At 44.2% G+C, this 20,469-nt stretch overlaps 1 protein-coding gene across 1 annotated transcript in view; it reads right to left on the bottom strand.

The window, feature by feature from the left end:
• Positions 1-485: 485 nt before the first annotated feature.
• LOC115464823 (clathrin coat assembly protein AP180) overlaps positions 486-20,469 on the bottom strand; it is a 198,366-nt gene continuing 178,382 nt past the window's right edge. Inside the window, exons 11-13 of the mRNA XM_030195181.1 lie at positions 19,732-19,737; positions 2,992-3,019; positions 486-599 (exon numbers count right to left, since the gene is read on the bottom strand). Coding sequence (XP_030051041.1) covers positions 486-599; positions 2,992-3,019; positions 19,732-19,737 — 148 coding nt within the window. The remainder of the gene's footprint in view (positions 600-2,991; positions 3,020-19,731; positions 19,738-20,469) is intronic.

Below are 20,469 nucleotides of genomic sequence, written 5' to 3'. Positions count from 1 at the left end.
TTTTTTTTTTTTTTTTAAACGGAGCCAGCGGGAGGGGGGAGAAAAGGAGGGACCTGGCACCACCAGGTTTGCACTTGCTCAAAAGAGCCCTCAACCCCAGGCCTCAACAAAACCTAAGGATTAGGCTTGGAGGCCTAGCCAGAGCTGCTGCTGTGTGTGACCACCACCTGCTGAGATAGAGAACATACTGAGGAGTTTCCGGCAGCACATGACCACATATAGGGAGGCAAAAGTTTGCTCTCTATCTCCACCTGCTGGTAGATGGACACAACCCACCAGTCTATGGATTGATCAGCTTGATGATATGGAATTTCTTCTTTTTGTTGGTTTGATATATTTTTCTGGTTCTCTTCCTCAATTACACTGTAGTACATATAGTAATCGACCATTTCAGAATAAACTGCTACCCTGAAGTTTAACAGATCACAGCGGAGTAGTTTTACTGATAAAATATACATATACTGTATTGTCTACATGTTTCTGACTCACCTGATTGCACCTGTTATACTTGAAGTAGCAAAAAGGTCAACGGGTGGAGATGTATCAACTGTTCTTGATGGGGTTGTATTAGGAGATGTAACTGTCGTAGCTGGTGAAGCCTGAAGGGAATAAAAAGGAAACTATATAATTTAAACTGTATTAAAGAGACTCACTATGAGGCATATTTTCAAAGCACTTAGCCTTCCAAAGTTCCATAGGTTTCCGTGGAACTTTGGAAGACTAAGTGCTTTGAAAATATGCCTCTATACAGTGGTGGAAATAAGTATTTGATCCCTTGCTGATTTTGTAAGTTTGCCCACTGACAAAGACATGAGCAGCCCATAATTGAAGGGTAGGTTATTGGTAACAGTGAGAGATAGCACATCACAAATTAAATCCGGAAAATCACATTGTGGAAAGTATATGAATTTATTTGCATTCTGCAGAGGGAAATAAGTATTTAATCCCTCTGGCAAACAAGACCTAATACTTGGTGGCAAAACCCTTGTTGGCAAGCACAGCGGTCAGACGTCTTCTGTAGTTGATGATGAGGTTTGCACACATGTCAGGAGGAATTTTGGTCCACTCCTCTTTGCAGATCATCTCTAAATCATTTTCTGGGCTGTCGCTTGGCAACTCGCAGCTTCAGCTCCCTCCATAAGTTTTCAATGGGATTAAGGTCTGGTGACTGGCTAGGCCACTCCATGACCCTAATGTGCTTCTTCCTGAGCCACTCCTTTGTTGCCTTGGCTGTATGTTTTGGGTCATTGTCGTGCTAGAAGACCCAGCCACGACCCATTTTTAAGGCCCTGGCGGAGGGAAGGAGGTTGTCACTCAGAATTGTACGGTACATGGCCCCATCCATTCTCCCATTGATGCGGTGAAGTAGTCCTGTGCCCTTAGCAGAGAAACACCCCCAAAACATAACATTTCCACCTCCATGCTTGACAGTGGGGACGGTGTTCTTTGGGTCATAGGCAGCATTTCTCTTCCTCCAAACACGGCGAGTTGAGTTCATGCCAAAGAGCTCAATTTTTGTCTCATCTGACCACAGCACCTTCTCCCAATCACTCTCGGCATCATCCAGGTGTTCACTGGCAAACTTCAGACGGGCCGTCACATGTGCCTTCCGGAGCAGGGGGACCTTGCGGGCACTGCAGGATTGCAATCCGTTATGTCGTAATGTGTTACCAATGGTTTTCGTGGTGACAGTGGTCCCAGCTGCCTTGAGATCATTGACAAGTTCCCCCCTTGTAGTTGTAGGCTGATTTCTAACCTTCCTCATGATCAAGGATACCCCACGAGGTGAGATTTTGCGTGGAGCCCCAGATCTTTGTCGATTGACAGTCATTTTGTACTTCTTCCATTTTCTTACTATGGCACCAACAGTTGTCTCCTTCTCGCCCAGCGTCTTACTGATGGTTTTGTAGCCCATTCCAGCCTTGTGCAGGTGTATGATCTTGTCCCTGACATCCTTAGACAGCTCCTTGCTCTTGGCCATTTTGTAGAGGTTAGAGTCTGACTGATTCACTGAGTCTGTGGACAGGTGTCTTTCATACAGGTGACCATTGCCGACAGCTGTCTGTCATGCAGGTAACGAGTTGATTTGGAGCATCTACCTGGTCTGTAGGGGCCAGATCTCTTACTGGTTGGTGGGGGATCAAATACTTATTTCCCTCTGCAGAATGCAAATAAATTCATATACTTTCCACAATGTGATTTTCCGGATTTAATTTGGGATGTGCTATCTCTCACTGTTACCAATAACCTACCCTTCAATTATGGGCTGCTCATGTCTTTGTCAGTGGGCAAACTTACAAAATCAGCAAGGGATCAAATACTTATTTCCACCACTGTATGTCACAATTTCATGAATGCCTTTTTAAGCCACATAAAATGACTTGATGCCAGTTTTGAAGGTATAAATAGAATGGACAGCTAACAGTTAAATTCCTCAATACTGAAATGATCAATGCGTGAATTTAAACAGACAGAATATTTGTAATTATTCACATTGTTTTTTCCATATTGACAAAAAACAAATGAATCTGAAACTTTTTCGACATTAGCATTTAAGAAAATGCCTTTGGATCCGCAGAGGACTGTGGTCCCACTGTACCTTATATTTAGTTGGAATTCAACATCATATTACATCATAAGACTCCTGAAGAAGGCGCTTCGGTGCCATCATTGAGTCATACTTTTTTCGATGTTACCAATAAACTTTTTTTTAATCATACGTCTCTCTCTCTGTTTGGAAAGAGCCTACCTTCCCCACAGCTTCTCTATTTTAAACCTGACTTTTTTTCGTGGGGATCTCGTGCACCGCCACACTTTGTGTGGTCTCTCTCCTGCCACAGTGCTACTTCCTGGGCCACTAGTGAAGGCACAATACCTCCTTAGTGGTGTGAACCCCGATATCCCCATCGTTGCCACCTAACTTTTTCAGAGCTAGCCTGCATGCTATGGACGCCAATACGGACGCAATACTGGTACATAAAACACAATTACCTTGCTCATTGGAGAAGGAGCACCAGATCTGAAAAGTTAAGGAATAAACATTGGATTCAATTTGTTGTAACATATAAAAAAAAATGCACATGAAAAATGGATTTCCATATGTGGAAATGTTACTGATGATCAGAATTATGTTTCAAAACCAGTTCTCTAGTTCAAAAGTTGCATTTATAAAGAATATCTTTGTAAGTTAAAACAGAAACATGTTACATAGTAACATAGTAGATGACGGCAGAAAAAGACCTGTATGGTCCATCCAGTCTGCCCAAGACAAACTCATATGTGTATACCTTACCTTGAATTTGTACCTGTCCTTTTCAGGACACACACCGTATAAGTCTGCCCAGCAGTATTTCCCGCCTCCCAACCACCAGTCCCGCCTCCCATCATCGGCTCTGGTACAGACCGTATAAGTCTGCCCTCTCCTCTATCCTCGCCTCCCAACCACCACCCCCTCTTCTCCCCAACTGCTCCGCCACCCAATTTCAGCTAAGCTTCACCTACCACAGAAAAAAAGAAAAAAGAACCTAAGAAAAAAAAGTATTTACATTGCTAAACAGAGATTCAAGAAAGAAAATAAATGTAGCATATTTCTTAACACAAAAAAAAAAAACAAAAACAAAAAAGTCAAGAAATGTTCATAGAAGTACAAATATTTCTCATACGAGCAACGAATCAAGCAAAACCCAAGTATGAACTTTAAGCGAAGATTAAATAAAACAAATCATATTTAAACATCTGTCGCTTAAGGCCCAGCTTAATTTTACAACAAAATGCCAGATTCAGACTTGGATTACAGTTTACTACTCTATGGGATTCTAACAAATATCCAAAATCAAGGTTTCAATGCAAACTTACCATTTCTAATTAACAAACACATTTATTAAGACTATTACTAGAGGGATCCCCAGAACCACATAAGAGCTGTAAGTCTTTACAATTACACGGATGTAATCTAGGTTTGACTTTTCCCCCGTCATTAAATCCATACATCCAGGAATAAGAATTGTGGAGGGGCATTTTTGATATGATATCCAAATCAAAACATCAAAAAATCCACTACCAAAACACAGTCATTTTCAAACCAGAAAAGCGTCTTTATCTTGTTGGTTTGAAATCACCCTAGTTTAGATGTTTTTGTGCTCAGTGCATCTTTAAGGGTCATTTTCAAAACAACAACAAAAAAAGTCCAAGGGAAAAACACATTAAAAAAAGCCACTGGGATGTCTGGGAGCCAGCAGGCCTACTAGACGGGGCCACACAGACATCCCTGCACAGCAGTGGGGCAGCCTAGGGGGCATAAACTTGACAAAAAATGTCCCAGGTACACATCACATCACAATCCCCTTATAATTGTAGGATGAGCCCTCCAGGACTAGCAAAACAATGTACTGTACCCAAAAGACCACCACTACAATAGGTTGCTAGGCTGTAGAGAGAGAGGTGTGACCAGCAGAAGAAAGGAGGTGTTGATGTCCCTGTATAAGTCGTTGGTGAGGCCCCACCTGGAGTATTGCGTTCAGTTTTGGAGGCCGTATCTTGCTAAGGATGTAAAAAGAATTGAAACGGTGCAAAGAAAAGCTACAAAAAAGGTATGGGATTTGCGTTACAAGACGTGTGAGGAGAGACTCACTGACCTGAACATGTATACCCTGGAGGAAAGGAGAAACAGTGGTGATATGATACAGACGTTCAAATATTTGAAAAGTATTAATCTGCAAACGAACCTTTTCCATAGATGGGAAGGCGGTAGAACTAGAGGACATGAAATGAGATTGAAGGGGGGGCAGACTCAAGAAAACTGTCAGGAAGTATTATTTCACGGAGAGAGTGGTGGATGCTTGGAATGCCCTCCCGAGGGAGGTGGTGGACATGAAAACGGTAACGGAATTCAAAAATGCGTGGGATAAACATAAAGGAATCCTGTTCAGAAGGAATGGATCCTCAGAAGCTTAGCGGAGATTGGGTGGCAGAGCCGGTGGTGGGAGGCGGGGCTAGTGCTGGGCAGACTTCTATGGTCTGTGCCCTGAAAATGGCAGATACAAATCAAAGTCAGGTATACACATAAAGTAGCACATACGAGTTTAATCTTGTTGGGCAGACTGGATGGAGCGTAAGGTCTTTCTCTGCCATCATCTACTATGTTACTATGTCTGCAGGTGTCACCTATATTTGGGTTCAGTAGGTACTTTGTGGTTTTTGGGGCACTCACACTTTCTACCACAAGCGTACCAGTTAGAGTGGGAAACGGGCCTGGGACCTGCTTGCTGCTCCAACAAGAATGGCCATTATGCCTGAAGCTCTCATAGAGCCTGGTATGTACCGTCACTTTCACCTCTTAGGAGGATGGGAGGACCACTTGGGAATTAGGGGGGGGGGGGGGGGGGTCAAGCCTTTATCCCTCCTGATATCTCATCTGATCATTTGGGCACCTTTTGTGGCACTTAATTATTATTGAAACAGGTCTAGCCAAAAACATCCTACCGTATTTTTCGGACTATAAGACACACTTTTTTCCCCCCAAATTTGGGAGGAAAATGGGGGGTGCATCTTATAGTCCGAAGGTAGAGATTTCCCTCCCTCCGAGTTCGGGATCACCTGCCTGCCTGCTCGCCCGCCCTCCCTCCCTCCGAGTTCGGGATCGCCCTCCCCCCCGGCCCTGTCACCACTTCTCCCTACTCACGCGATCTTCCCTGGTGGTCTAGTGACGTCGGGGCAGGAAAGAGCCCCCTCTTTCCTGCCCAGCGCGCTGCTCTCCATCCTCCTGTATGCAGCCTGACGGTCTCGGCGAGATTCAAAATGGCAGCCGAGACTTCAATTCTCTTTCCTGCCCCGACGTCACTAGACCACCAGGGAAGATCGTGTGACGTGAGTAGAGAGATGTGGTGACAGGGCCGGGGGGAGGGCGATCCCGAACTTGGAGGGAGGGATTCAGACAAGACGCACCGGAGCACCTAGGTTTTAGAGGAGGGAAAAAGGAAAACATTTTTTTTCCTATTTCCCTCCTCTAAAACCTAGGTGCGTCTTTTTTTTTTTTATTTTTTTTAATATATTTTTATTCACGCAATAACAAGTTGTGAGTACAAAATACAGCAACTCTGCTCAATATACAGTTCAAAATCATCATTCCAAATTTACATTCAGCTGTTATGTCTTTTCAAAAGTCTCTGACACAGCCTGCCTTGCAGTTTATTATTTAATCCCCTCAGTCATCCTACCTTGCATTCTATCATATATTCCATTCCACTTCTCACCTTCCATACCCTCCCTCCCCCCTCCCCCATTCATCCCTGCATGCTCCTTCTCCCCGTATCCCCTCCAGTTTCAGGTGAGTAATTGTAAACATTCTTCCCACAGCGTGGCATACTTGCGAGTCTCTGGTTTGTTAGCCTTGGAGTAAATTTGCTTCTCATGTGTGCCTACCTCTTTCATTTTTATTTTCCATACCACTCCTAGTGCGCCCTCTGCAGCACCCCAGAATTGCAATACTGTTTTTTTTACCAGCAGGAGGGAGACATACACCAGTCTCCTGTATGGTTGAGTTAAACCCTGGCCAATTAAGAGTGATTGTTCTCCAAGCAGTAAAGTGGCATAATCCCATTCTAATGTTTTCTGCACTACCTTATTGAGCAGCTGTATAGCTTCATTCCACAGCACCAGAGCCGGGCATTCCAGAAAAGAGTGCAGCAGCGTCCCCTCCGCCCCCTGGCATTTAATACACCGAGCATCAGTCCATAATCCTATCCTTGCCCCTTTCGCCCTGGAAATGTGTGCCCTATGTAATATCTTGTACTGCGTCTCCTGTAAATCGGCTGCCTTGACCATACCATAAAGTGTCACGAACAACTTCTGAAATGTTTGCTCAGTGTAGGCAGTGCCCAGTTCTGCATTCCATTTGGCCATCAATATCCTCATTTCCTCTTCCCGTCTATGTTCATTTAACACCCTGTACCAGGTCGATAAATTGTTTAACTGATATGGAATTTTGAGAAGGATTTTGTCTAGTGGGCCCCACGTCCACGCCTCCCCATGCTTCAATCTTATGGTAGTCCAGTAGTGTCTGGCCTGGAGGTATTGTAACAAGTTTTTATTCGTCAATTCCCATTTTTCCTTCACCCGGTCAAATGTGTCAAAAATGTCTGTGTCGTTTTCCAGTAATTGGCCCAATATCCTACATCCATTATCCCTCCAGGTGTCAAATGCTGTTCTACCCATTCCGGGTGGGAATGCTGCATTACCCACCAGATTCATGAAGGGTGAGACCTCTGGTGTTCTCTGTTGACGCTTCCTCCACCACCCCCAAGCTCTCCGCATGGGTTCCAGAAGTTCTCTCCTATCGGTAATGTTGATGTCACCACTGGGGCCCCCGTGGATTAAATTAATAAAGGACCAAGGTCTACTCCAGATCTCCATCCCTCGTTCTGGCAGGTATCTCTGCTGGCCTATGATTCCTTCATAAATAAAGCGCATTAGCGCTGCAACATTATACATGCGAAGATCTGGTAGGCCCAATCCACCCCTCTCTCTCCTGAGGGAGAGTTTAACCTGGCTTATCCTTGCCCCCTTCCCTCTCCAAACAAAGTTCCTAAGAATTGATCGAAACAGTCGCTCTTCTTTTCTTAACACCCATATAGGTGCTGCCTGTAAAGGGTAGAGAATTTTTGGGAGAAGGATCATTTTGACCAAAGCTACCCTGCCCATCAAGGAGAGTGGTAGGTCTTTCCACCTAACACACAGTTGCCTAATGTTCTCTATCTGATTAATTACATTTTTCTTATAAAAAAGTTTTGCGTTGGTACTAAGGAAGACCCCCAAGTATCTCATTGCTCCTTTGACTGGTGTTATGGGTAATCCCTCCATCCCAGGATCTCCTTCTATTCCCGACAACGGGAGCAGCTCTGACTTGGCACAGTTCACTCTCAGTCCCGATATATCTCCGAATTCTCTAATTAACTCGAGTGCCCTAGGCAAATCTCTGGGGCCATTTGCCAAGTATAGAAGAATGTCATCAGCAAATAAATTAAGCCTAAGCTCCCTGTTTCGTACTTGGATCCCCCGTATTTGTGTTGTACTACGTATTCTTATGGCCAGTGGTTCAATTGCCAATAAAAAGAGGATTGGGGATAGGGGGCATCCCTGTCTGGTGCCTCTACCCAGAGGAAACCTCTCTGTGAGCTTCCCATTTACCATTAACCGGGCCACGGGGTTTCTATAGAGAGCCTCAATCCAAGACACCACTGGGCCTGATATCCCAAAGTGTCCCAGGGTCTCAAATAGGTATCGCCAAGATATGCTGTCAAAGGCCTTCTCCATGTCGAGCCCAGCTATAACTTCTAGTCCCCCCTCTCCACGGAATTTGTGAATGGCCATCAAAGCTCGCATTATATTCATGGAGCCATGACGACCCGGCACAAAGCCCACTTGATCCTCATGGATGAGTTCGGGTAGCACTTGATTCAAACGCCTAGCCAAGACAGCCGCTAAAATCTTAATATCTTGGTTTAACAAGGATATTGGTCGGTATGAGCCCACTTGTTCCACGTCTTTACCGGGTTTTGGCAACAGCACCACATGTGCTTCATTATGTTGTATGGTCAGGCCCTCTCCCACAATGCCGTTAAACCATATTTGTAATGGTGGTGCTACCAGGTCACTCAATATTCGATAATATTCAGGGCCAAACCCATCTGGCCCTGGCGCCTTTGTAAGTTTCAGCGCTTTTATACTGGACCGGATTTCTTTCTCTGTTACGGGCCCATTTAAAAGATCCAGTTGTTCTCCTGCCAGTTTTGGCAACCGCAGCCCTTGAAAAAAAAGCCGCCGATTGCACAGGATTGTATTCCCGTTCCTTGTATAGAGAGCTATAATATTGAACAAATTGTTGCATAATTTGGGCCTCAGTGGTAAATACCTCTCCTCTAGCGTTCTTTATGGAAAAGATTAATTGCTTTTTACGTGGAGGCCTCACTAGGTTTGCTAACAACCTTCCCGCTTTGCTACCCCATTTAAACAATTTAAACCGCTGATAGTATATATCCCTCTCTGCTCTCGCATGCAATATATCATCGATTTGTTTTTTGAGTTGGGTCAGTTGCACCTTGTGTGTATCATTTATAGTCTGCATATGTGCCCTCCTTATATGATGGTATTCCTGCGAGAGCCGCAGCAAGTCTGCCTCTCTTTGCTTCTTCTTACCCGCCATATATGCAATGATATACCCCCTCATGACTGCTTTGGATGCCTCCCAGTATGTACTAGCACTAACTTCTGGCGTGTTATTATGTGTCTGATATTCTAACCATTTAAGACGCAGAAATTCTCTAAACTCTTTATCCTGGTAAAGGTAGGGGGGAAGCCGCCACACCCTCTCGCCCGGCTCCGCCGCAAAGGAAACCGCCACCGAAACTGCCGAGTGATCACTAAGTGCACTATCCACTATATCTGCTTTTACAATTTTTGGGACCAAAGAGGGCGCCACCAGTAAGTAGTCTAGTCTCGAATATATCTTATGTGGGTGTGAATAAAATGTATATTCCCCATCCTGGGGGTGTAGGAGTCGCCAAATATCTACCAACCCCAACTGAGACATCACGAAGGGTATTCCCCTGTCTTCCCAGCTTCGCACCCTCGTTTTCTTGGGTTTACAGTCATTAGTGGGGTCCGCTACTATGTTAAAATCCCCTCCTATTATAACCTGATAATTGGAGTAAGGAATCACTCTAGCCACAAGATCAGAGAAGAACCTATGGGAGTATACATTGGGTCCATATATGTTACAAAGAAGAATTTGCTGTCCCCATAATTCACCCATAACTAACACATATCTACCCTCTTTATCTTGAATCACTTTATGGCAATGAAATGGGATTTGTTTATGAATTAGGATTGCTACTCCTCTCTGTCTGGAGTTATATGCTGAGTACCCAATCTCTCCAACCCATCCCCGTTTCAGCTTTTGGTGTTCTGAAGCCGTGAGATGGGTTTCCTGTAGATATGCAATATCAGCTTTTTCTCTCTTCAACCATGAGAGAATTTTATTTCTCTTAATGGGTGAGTGTAGGCCATCCACATTAAGCGTAATAATTTTCAAACTTCCCATATTAACAATAGGTGTGCGTAATAACCCAGCTCATTGTGTGTTGTACCCTGCCAGTCTCCCAGCCCGACCTGCAGGGTTTTAATCGTATCATCAGTCCAATTATATTTCCCATATTTCTTCTGCTTCTTCCCATTATTCACCTGAATCCCTTCAAATCCCTGATCTCCCATTTTCCATGCATCCTCATCTGCCGAGGCCCTTCTTTCAATTCTTATCCTTTCCTTCCCTTCCCCTCCCCCTTCTAATTCATTCTCATTCACACACTCACACCCCCCCCTCCCGTTCCCCCCCCCCCTTCGTCCCTCCCTCCCTCTTACCATGTTCTTCCCCCACATCCTTCACCTACTCAGTCCAACCCGAGGATATCCGAAGCCCCCCTCCCCCACCCCTCTAGTAACTATGTCGTAACAAATATTTACCCATTGCCCACTACAGGTATGTTCCCGACAGTCCACAGTGTCTTAAAGGCACTACGGCTGCCCATCTCCAGTTTTAAAACTATGTCCAACCAACTTAACCGAGAAAGGCTTTACAGTTTATGTATTATCTATAGTGTTTTCACCTCTCCCTGCAACATGTTGCACGTGCTCATCGCGGTTTTCCTCCCCACCGCCAGATCTTCCAATCTTGCTGAGGAAGGGAGAGGCGCTCAAAACCAACTCTTGCCTTTCTTGGCAGTGACACTGGAGTACATTAAGTTCATATCCTTTAACGTAAAACAACACCAAGCAAGTAGCGCTTTTATCTTTTCATATCCTCCTGGCCATTTTACTCTGGGTCCTTAGGCCTCGATGCTTCCAGCTGATTAAGTTTGCTCATATATTCTTTTGCCGTAGCTGCATCATTAAGAATAATAGTCTTTCCATCAGTCCATATTTTCAACTTGGCTGGGTATATCAGGGCAAATCGCACCCCCTTCTTGTAGAGTGCAGTGCAGGTAGGTGCCATGGCTTTCCTTAGTAGCGCCACTCGCGTCGAATAATCATTAAATAATAATAAGCGGCGGCCCTCATACTGTAATCCCTCCTTGCCTCTCGAAGCCTTCAATATCTTTTCCTTTGCCTGCCAGTTCACGAAGTGCGCAATCGCTATGCGGGGTCTGGAGTTGTTGTCTCCCCGATTCCCAATCCGATGGGCTCTGTCGCATGCATATTGGCTCTGGTTCTCTTCCAGGCCCAGGTGTTCAGGCAGCCATTTGGAGAAGAAATCATATAAGTCTTTGTCGAGCACCGTTTCTGGCAGTCCGGTCACCCGCAGGTTGTTTCGTCGGGAGCGATTTTCCTGCTCCTCGACTCTCTCTTTCATTTCTTCCAGTTCTTTTTGGAGCATCTCCAACCGCGTGGCAGCGTGTTGGGCTTCTTCCTCCCTTGCGGACAGCCTGCTCTCCACGGCGGTAAGTCGTGCTGCATGGGAGTCGAATTTTTCATTGATTTCGTCCACCGCCGACTGCAATTTATTCAGTTTATCTTCCAGAGCAGCGGACACCGAGCGGGAGATTTCCTGCGCCCAGTCCGCACCCACCGCGGCAGGCATGCTCTGTGCTGTTCGATGTTCCGCCATCTTGCCTGGCTCGTGTTTCTCAGAGGTCGTCGTTTTTTTATGTGATTTCGGGGGCATTCCGCCCTTGGCGCTTCCTCAGCTTTCACCCGCGCTTTCTCGCTGCTTGAGTAGTTTTTGTGGTATTCGTCGTTAGGTTTTAACCTGTAATATAGCAAGTTTGGGGTGGGTAGGCGCGGAGCCTCGTCCTCCCGTGTCTTCTCAAGTAGCAGGCATCACGTGACTCCACCTAGGTGCGTCTTATAGTCTGAAAAATACGGTATTTTTTTTTTGTCCTGGATGTTTTTACAATGTTCTATCATCACAGAAAAATGTCCAAATCCTAAGCCTGCCCCAGTCCCGCCAAAACCACACCTCCAACACCCCCCCCCCCTCCCTTGACATGTAGGCAAACTGCATAGAAAAATGTCTTTATAATGAGTTTTGAAAATAGCAATTTGGATGTTTTTGTGAAAAAAGTCCGTCTGCCATTTTGTGTGATTTTTCGGTTTTGAAACTGAGCCCCTTTATATATTCCAGTTTCAAGGAATATCATTAGTATTATGCTAACATTGTACTATTATCTCTGGTATTTGAATTCCAGTGCTGTTAAAAGTGTATATTTTTGATACTGTTTCACGGTAGTTCTATTATTAGGTTTCAATCTACATTTTTCAAGTTTACCTCATTTATTGTATTTTTGTTTATTCTTGGTTATTTTACGATTGTTAGGCTGTTAACAAGATTGTAAGTTTTTTTATTTATTTATTTATTTATTATTTATTCATTTAATCAAAATTTACAAGAAACTTCTTGTTTAGGAAAGTGTCAATCAAATAGAAAATCTTTTACACAGGAAATTAAAGAAATGAAAGAGCAATTAAATCATTACACCTTCAAAATTCAAAGACACTCAAGTCCATAAAGGGAGATCCAAGATTTTAGGAAATCTAAGAGAGAAATATAACAAAGGAAAAAATAAAGGAAATTAGTCTCTGCTAAGAAATTGTGCACCTTCTAATGTTGCTTCTCCAATTTAACTGAGGCTAAAAGTGATGACACATGAGCAGGTTCAGTAAACATATACTTCTTGCCTCCCAGCCTTATTATGCACTTGCAGGGGTATCTAAGAAAAAAGGTACCCCCCAAGTGCAAAACTTCGGGCTTGAGAAGCAAGAATTGTTTCCTCCGTCGTCTAGTCTCTTTCGAGACATCAGGAAATAGCATAATTTTAAAACCCATAAAGGGTTTATCTTTATTAAGGAAAAAAAGGTGGAAGATCCAATTCTTATCAGGAATCAATGTGACTGACGCCACTAATGTAGCAGCAGTCGCCAATTGGGAATCAGAGGTCTCAAGCAAAAGGGAAATATCCAACGGTTTTTCATTATCTGGATTAATGTTCCTCTCTGGGACATAATAAACTTGGGAAAAGGGTGGAATATCCTTTTCCAAAATATTCAAAACTTCACGGAAATATCGTTTCAGCATATCCAGAGGGAGAACTGTTTGTATCCTTGAAAAATTGACAAATCTCAGATTATAGTTCTTAGTAAAGTTATCAAAAACCTCCATTTTTTGTCTGAGATTTGTCACATCTTTTATAATTGTAGTCTGTAATGTTTCAACTTTCATAATCCTTTGATCAATTTTTTCAATTTTTTCATTCAAAGCTTTAATCTCTTCTCCCTCTTTTTGTAAATCAGTTTCTACCTGTTTTACCCTAGGTAAAAATTCGTTAGTTTGTTTGAGGAAAATTTGTCCCAAATTAGACATCAAATCCCACAATACTTCTAGAGTTATTTCCTTTGGTTTGGCCACTAGTTCCTTAGGTAATTCAAACCTTATTGAAGTCTGCTCATCTTCTTCACTCCGTCTCTCAGTCTCTCTCCCCTCGTTTTGCTGCGGTTCTTTGGTCAAAATGTCCTCCATTCCTTCCTCAGTTGGAAATGACGCTTCACCCCGACGCTCTTCTGGGCCCGTGCCTTGTTCCAAGGGGGACCCTGTAGGGTCAGAGAGGAAGGAGCTTGTGCCGAGCAGTTGGGGAGGTGGAGTTCGCGCTGCAGGACTCAGCGTTGTTTCAAAGCCGGGGGAAGCCGAATTCTCCTGGTCGCCGGCGTTCCCAATCGGCGAAGTGCTGCTATGCTGCACAATTGTCCGCGGCCTCATAAAACGGTCAATTGGACCCGGCAAAGGAGACGGAAGCGGGGAAGCTCTACCCGCTACTTTTCCTCTTCGCTTCGGCATCTCAGGAACGAGGTACGGGACGTCTTAGCAGATCGCGGCCATCTTGGATCGGAATCCAAGATTGTAAGTTTTATGCTAAACTGTACCTGCTGCACATCGAATTGGGTGAATCTCGTCATAAAGGCAGTTAATAAATCCCAATAAATAAATAAAGGAATAGAATCATCAAAGGAGGTGGGGAGCCCAGGGGTGTAATTCAGGGGCACTCGTCTTAAATAATAATAATAATAAGAATCCTCCTTAATGACTTGATTCCATTCTATATCTAAACCAACTAATACTGATCCCCTCTAAATTGATTATGTTAATCATATTATCACTATTGGGTCATTATATCCTACCTGTTTTTATTTTGTGTTATGTAAATCATTCTACAGACCTATCTACCTAATTTCTTACACAGTAATATGTTAAATTAGACCAAACCTCTTACTCTGTTTATGATTATACCTTTTGCAACATAGTGTAAGCCACATTGAGCCTGCAAATAGGTGGGAAAATGTGGGGTACAAATGCAGCAAATAAAAATAAAAAAATAAATCAGCATTTCAGCCACAACGCAGGAAAAGCAACCGAGAAATATTTAACTTGTTTCCATACTGTAGCAGATAAATTTGAGGCTGAAAAGGTTAATTGGGGGTGGGGGTGGGGCCTAATATTTTACATGCTGTGTTCGAAAGAAAAAATAGTTGTGAATAGCAGAGCCTCATTCCCTTCTAGACATTTACCTCTTAATTATATATATGGCTGGGAATGCTGTTGCTGCTGCCATGAGGGGCGATCGGGCTGGCCGCCAACATCTTCAGCTGGCAGGGCATGGGAAGCCCAACAACTAAGTTATTTAATTTTAAGGTGGCGTTAGGACGGGGGAGGGGGGGGGGAAAGAATGTTTCTGCCCACCCATTCTTCCTGGTTTTTCACCCCAAATTTGCTGTCTGGCTATGCCACTGCCTTGACACTTGTATTCATCAGCTGCCCCAAACTCAACTCTGTTGCAAATGAATGCCATGGAGGACTAGACACTAGAGCCCTGATGGCGAACCTATGACACGCGTGTCAGCACTGACACGTGTAGCCATTTTCGATGACACGTGGCGCCGCCGCAGTGTGGTCCGCCCTCCCGGAAACTAACCTTAAAGCCTCCTTTCAGGTTGCAGCAAGCAGCAGCAGGGCAGGCCACTCCTTCCTTCCGTGTCCTGACCTTGCCTGACGAAACGTCCGCGAGGGCGGAGCACAGAAGGAAGGAGGAGAGGTCTGCCCTGCTGCTGCTTGCTGCAACGTGAAAGGAGGCTTTAAGGTTAGTTCCGGGCCCGGTAGCGGGTGGCCCGGCGACCTCGGGTGGGCAGCGATCTCGGGTAGGGGGGGGGTCCCAGGGGCGGTCCTAGTAGCAGTGATTTTTCTTGAAGTGACACACCACCCAAGTTATGCTTGGTTTTTTGGTGAATTTTGGCACACCAAGCTCAAAAGGTTGCCCATCACTGCACTAGAGCATGGTGATGGTCAGTCTTTTCCCCCATCCCAAGGTTACCCATATCCCAACCATCTGTATATTATTATTATAGCCTGACTTTGGTTCAGGATCTAAAATGAGAGAAAACCTTACAGGCCTGTAAACTCTGAAGTTACTGTAAAGCTCCTGAGCTGTTCAGACATCTTCATGCAGCAAAATGAGGAAGGGGCTTGGATGCAAAAACCTCAATAAAAGGATGGTGCAGTCTAACAACAGGGCAGAGTCAGTTACACCCAGGAAGATATGGTAAAAAAAATGTACAACTGAGTGGTCTTGCAAGAAGATGACCAAGCTTTCCGAGCAATGCTAAAAAAAGCCAAGCACGTGTGCGGTAAATGTTACCATATATGGTCACTAAGATATTAACTATGAGTAATTACTGCCATCCTGAATGGACACATAAAAATGAGTGCACTTCCTGCTTCAAAGGAGAGAGACAGTCACAGCCAGTACCTTTGTGCAAGCAGGGCTGCTCTCTCTCATGAGAAACCAATCAATTGTAACTGAATTGGCAAGTAATCCTATTGCTTTCTCATAAGTAGCCTTGAGTTTTTTATATCTACTAATTGGCTTTAGCTGGTAATTTGGGGTGAGGGCGAAAAAGACCCTAAATAAAACAGAGACTCAGACCCAGAGAACACCTATGTGTAGCTGTGGTACTGTATTCCCATAAGCAATCGATTGTACATGTTGCTTGTATATTCTTTGGAGTCTCAGATATAGAGGTAATTTTGTGTAGCAATATTTTGTACTCCCAATGAGATATCACTGATCTGCTAATTATACAAATACTTGATAAGGTATCTAATAAAGAGCAAATTGATGCAGCCTTTGATGATCCTAGGTATTGGTGGGTGGACCCTAAAAAAATACACATCCTCCCCCCCACCTCAACCAGCATCTGTAGCAAGCTTGAGTTAAATACATTTGAAAGGACGAGTAAACCCTCTGGGGAAGATTGAAATTAACTTTACACCACATAACACAACATGGTCTGGGCACCTTTCATTTCTTACAATAAGTATTTTCTAGCCTTTAAGAACAGAATGCAAAAAGGTACAAATTTCTCCCACAAATCCAAGTACATTCAAAATCATCATAAAACCTAAACAGCCAGGCAGTAACCAAACGCAACATGAAAATCACAAAAAAGCGCCCCCCCTCCAAACAAAAGAAAGTTATCCACATCTACATTCTTAGATCCTTGGTTGGCAACAAAATCTAATTTACTAACATAAAACCAGGATGTTCCTATTCCACATTTAGTATCTTTAGTTCAAAACGGTATCAAATCTGAAGTAACTAAAAAAAAACCCCAAATAATTATGCAACACAAAGAAGCACAACTTCCCTTAAAATATTAGATGTTAGTACCAAGTCTGCCATTTAATATATAACAAATGTACATCAGCAGAGAATGCAAAATATTAAGTTAAAAAAACAAAATTCACTAAGCTACTCATCTCAAAATACTGCAGGAGAAAACTGATCTGTAGACACTAACCCCCTCATTCTATAAAAGGTCACCTAAATTAATCTCTTTCTGTACTTTTAAATTTATAGAATACGGCCATCCATATGGGTACTTACGTGCATAAATGTCAGCAGCACAGCCGAGCACCAATGTATATCTACAGGCTAAAATGGCATAGCGCATAATTGTTTGAGGGGTGTTCAAGGACGAGATTAACACTTACATGAGCAACTTAATAATTATGTTGTGCATGTAAATTAGGTGCTAACATTTATGCAAAACCATAGACCTGTCGTAAATGTTTGCACCTTCATTTAGGCGGGATTATGCCATGGGCGTAGCCAGACCGGCGGGAGGGGGATCCAGAGCCTGAGGTGAGGGGGCACATTTTAGCCCCCCCCACCTCAGCACCGCTGACCCCCCCTGCCATTTCCGACCCTGCCGCCGACCCTCTCGACCCCCCTTTCCCACCGCCAACCCGCCGTCACCTGCCTTTGCTGGCGGAGGACCCCAACCCCCGCCAGTCGAGGTCTTCTTCTTCCCCCAAAATGCTTCCTTCTGTTCCTGACGTCCTGCATGTACAACATGCGGGAAGAAGAGGACCTCGGCTGGCGGGTGTTGGGGTCCCCTGCCAGCAAAGGCAGGCGACAGCGGCAGGGGGGTCCAGGGCCAAATCTATGGGGGCCCAGGCCCCCCTGGCCCCACGTAGCTACGCCACTGGATTACGCTAGTATTCTATAAGGACTCTTACGCGCCTAAGTCTTCTTATAGAACATGCTCACTACCCACAGCAACATGGCACCTAAATGGTGTTACAGAAGGGGAAGCCGTCATAAAGCGAACAGTAAATAATAAAAAAAAACTAATGCAGCCAGTAGCATAGCCAGGAATTTTTGACAGCGAAAGCTTCCAACTGTGAGCCCTCTGGCTGTCACTTTCCCTCGGATTCTATATAGTGCGCCTAGAGACCCATGCCGAAATCGGCATGGATTCTATAACAGCGTGCGCAGCTTAATTGGCTTAGCAAGCAATAATTAGCACTAAATAAAATTTAGGCGCACAACTCACTAAGCGTATTCTGTAACAAAGTGCGTCAAACTTCTAAAGCGCAGGCAAAAAAGGGGCATGTTACGGGCACAAAATTAGGCATTTGGTGGGCGTTCCGAAAATTATGCATGTCACTACCCAATATGGCCTAGTGCGCGTAAATCTTTGCGCTGGGATTTAGGCCACATTTTCGTGGATGTAAATGGATGAGCATAGATTTAGGCGTTGAGATATCAACTAAACGTATTCTATAATCGGTACCTAGATTTAGGCGCCGATTACAGAATATGCTTGAACTTCAAAAGCCTCAGTTTCGGCGTCTACCAAACCTCGTTCCTGTGCTTTAAGTACGTTCCAAGCCTTACTCTGGAGTCCACACTGAGGAGACAGGGTGTGTGTTCGCAACAGACTCACCAATGAATGAACGCAACAGCACCATTTGTTTATATAAAAATCATTATATCCTGTACTATCTCCAAATCTAGGTGGATTTCAACCAAACATATATAAACAATGAAAATAAAATTAAAATACATTCTTAAATCAGCCATCTAAAATAAAAATAATAGTGGAAAATTTTTTTCTTTACTATATTTGTGCTGCAACTGCTGGAAAAAATGTGCCTCAGGTAACTTCCTTAACTCCAGAAAAGCTGGATCAGAACAAGCTGTGTCTGGGATAGCGTTCCCGAGGATCGGTCCTGAAAACTCAAAGACTCTCGATAGATGTCAAACTCAGTGTATCTGAAAGAAGGCATCTCAAGTAATGCAAAACGTAATGGGTGTGTCCCTTATAAATTTTCGAGAGAGCAAATACAAGAAGGGGCCTCACCGTGCAAAGCTGTAAATCAAAGTAAGAATTTTAAAAATGAATCCTAAATTCAATAGGTTGAAATAAGACCGTGTAATATGTACAAAACGGGAAAGTTTACTCAGGCATGCAGAAGCATTCTGTGCAACCTGAAGGGCACATAATGATTTCCGAGGCAGCCCTCCCCCCCCCAAAGGTCCGTTACAATGATTAAATAACGGAAAAATGAAGGCCTGAACTACTGTTCGAAAACTGGCAAGACTTAAAAATAGTTTTAAGGTGAGACTTCATTGATAAGGCAGAACACTGGCGTAGCCATGGGTGGGCCTGGGCCCACCCAAAATGTCATCTCTTTTAGCGTGGCTGGCGGGGGATCCCTAAGCCCCACCAGCCGAAGACCTCCTCCCCACCAAACAAGCTTCTTTTTTGTGGCTGCCGACACTGTCCCCAAGCTGCTGCTGCCAGCTGCAGGCTCCGGCACTGTGCGCATGCGTGAAACTGAGAATACGCGGAGGGCGGCAGCTGGCACCAGTGGCTTAGGGACAGTGTTGGCAGACAACCAAGAAGTAAGCTTGTTTGACTGGAAGGAAGTCTCCGTCTGGCAGGGCTTGGGGATCACTGCCAACACAGATATTTCATTGGTGGGGGGGAGGGGGGTGCCGGGAAGGGAGATAGAAATTAGTTGGGGAGTGGAGGAGGACATGAAAGTTTTGGCCTACCACCTTTAAATCGCAGGCCCGCCCTAAATCGGTGTCTGGCTATGCTACTGAGGCACAATCTAAGATGACATCCAAAGAACGCATTTTAATTTTTTTGGAAAATGGCAGTAATGCGATAAACAGAAATATAAATACACTGACGTCATGATGTGGTACGTGCACAAATTCATGCTTTCAGTTAACATTCTAATTATTTTAATTCACCATTACTTGATTTTATAAATATATTAACATACGATTATTTTTTTTTAAGGTCTGATTTGCATGCGAGACAAATAACTATAATACTCACCCTTCACTTTATTTCCCAAGCAGCATAAAAAAAAAAAGTTAAAATACCATCAAACAAGGCCAAGTTCAAAGCTAAGCAATACACTTCTCACTAAGGGGTCCTTTTTGGAAGGTGCGGCAAAATGGGGCCTGCGCTGGCCTCGCTGCGTGGTTTCCACGCGTGCTGAGGCCCCCTCTTAACACATTAAAAAAAAAAAAAGAAATGGATGTGTGGCAAGTGAAGCACTTGCCGCTCGCCCATTTCGGGTGGGAGCGCTTACCGCCACCCACTGAGGTGGCAGTAAGGGCTCCCGCACTACCCAATCACAGGCGCTACAAATGACGTGCCAGAAATGGTATGTGCTGGGGGGTGGGAACTACTGCTGGGCTACTTCCCTTTTAGAAAGAACGTGGAAGCAAACTGAAACATGTCTTGGGCAAGTCACTTCACCCTCATCTACCTCACGCAGGCACTTATTTTATTTGGGTTTAGTGTATGTCATTTAATTGGTAGCTCAAGGTGAATTAGATCCAGGTGAATTCCACCAACGAGGCCTCATTTTCTCCCAAGAAACCTCAGCTTTTCTAGGGATCAGCATTAGCCCTCTGTCCAATGAACGAAGGTGACTTTTCGAAACTAACACTTTATTTAGCAAAATAGCTTGGCCTCACCACATCCGCAGCATTGTAAAAATGAGCACTTTGCTGGTGGCTGACTGAATTTTAATTCGAAGTGCTTTGAGTAACATAGTAGATGACG

This window comes from Microcaecilia unicolor, chromosome 3, assembly GCF_901765095.1.
Source record: "Microcaecilia unicolor chromosome 3, aMicUni1.1, whole genome shotgun sequence".
Taxonomy (NCBI): Eukaryota; Metazoa; Chordata; class Amphibia; order Gymnophiona; family Siphonopidae; genus Microcaecilia; species Microcaecilia unicolor.
Note: the sequence above shows the minus strand (reverse complement) of the source record. Positions and strands in the feature narration are given on the sequence as shown.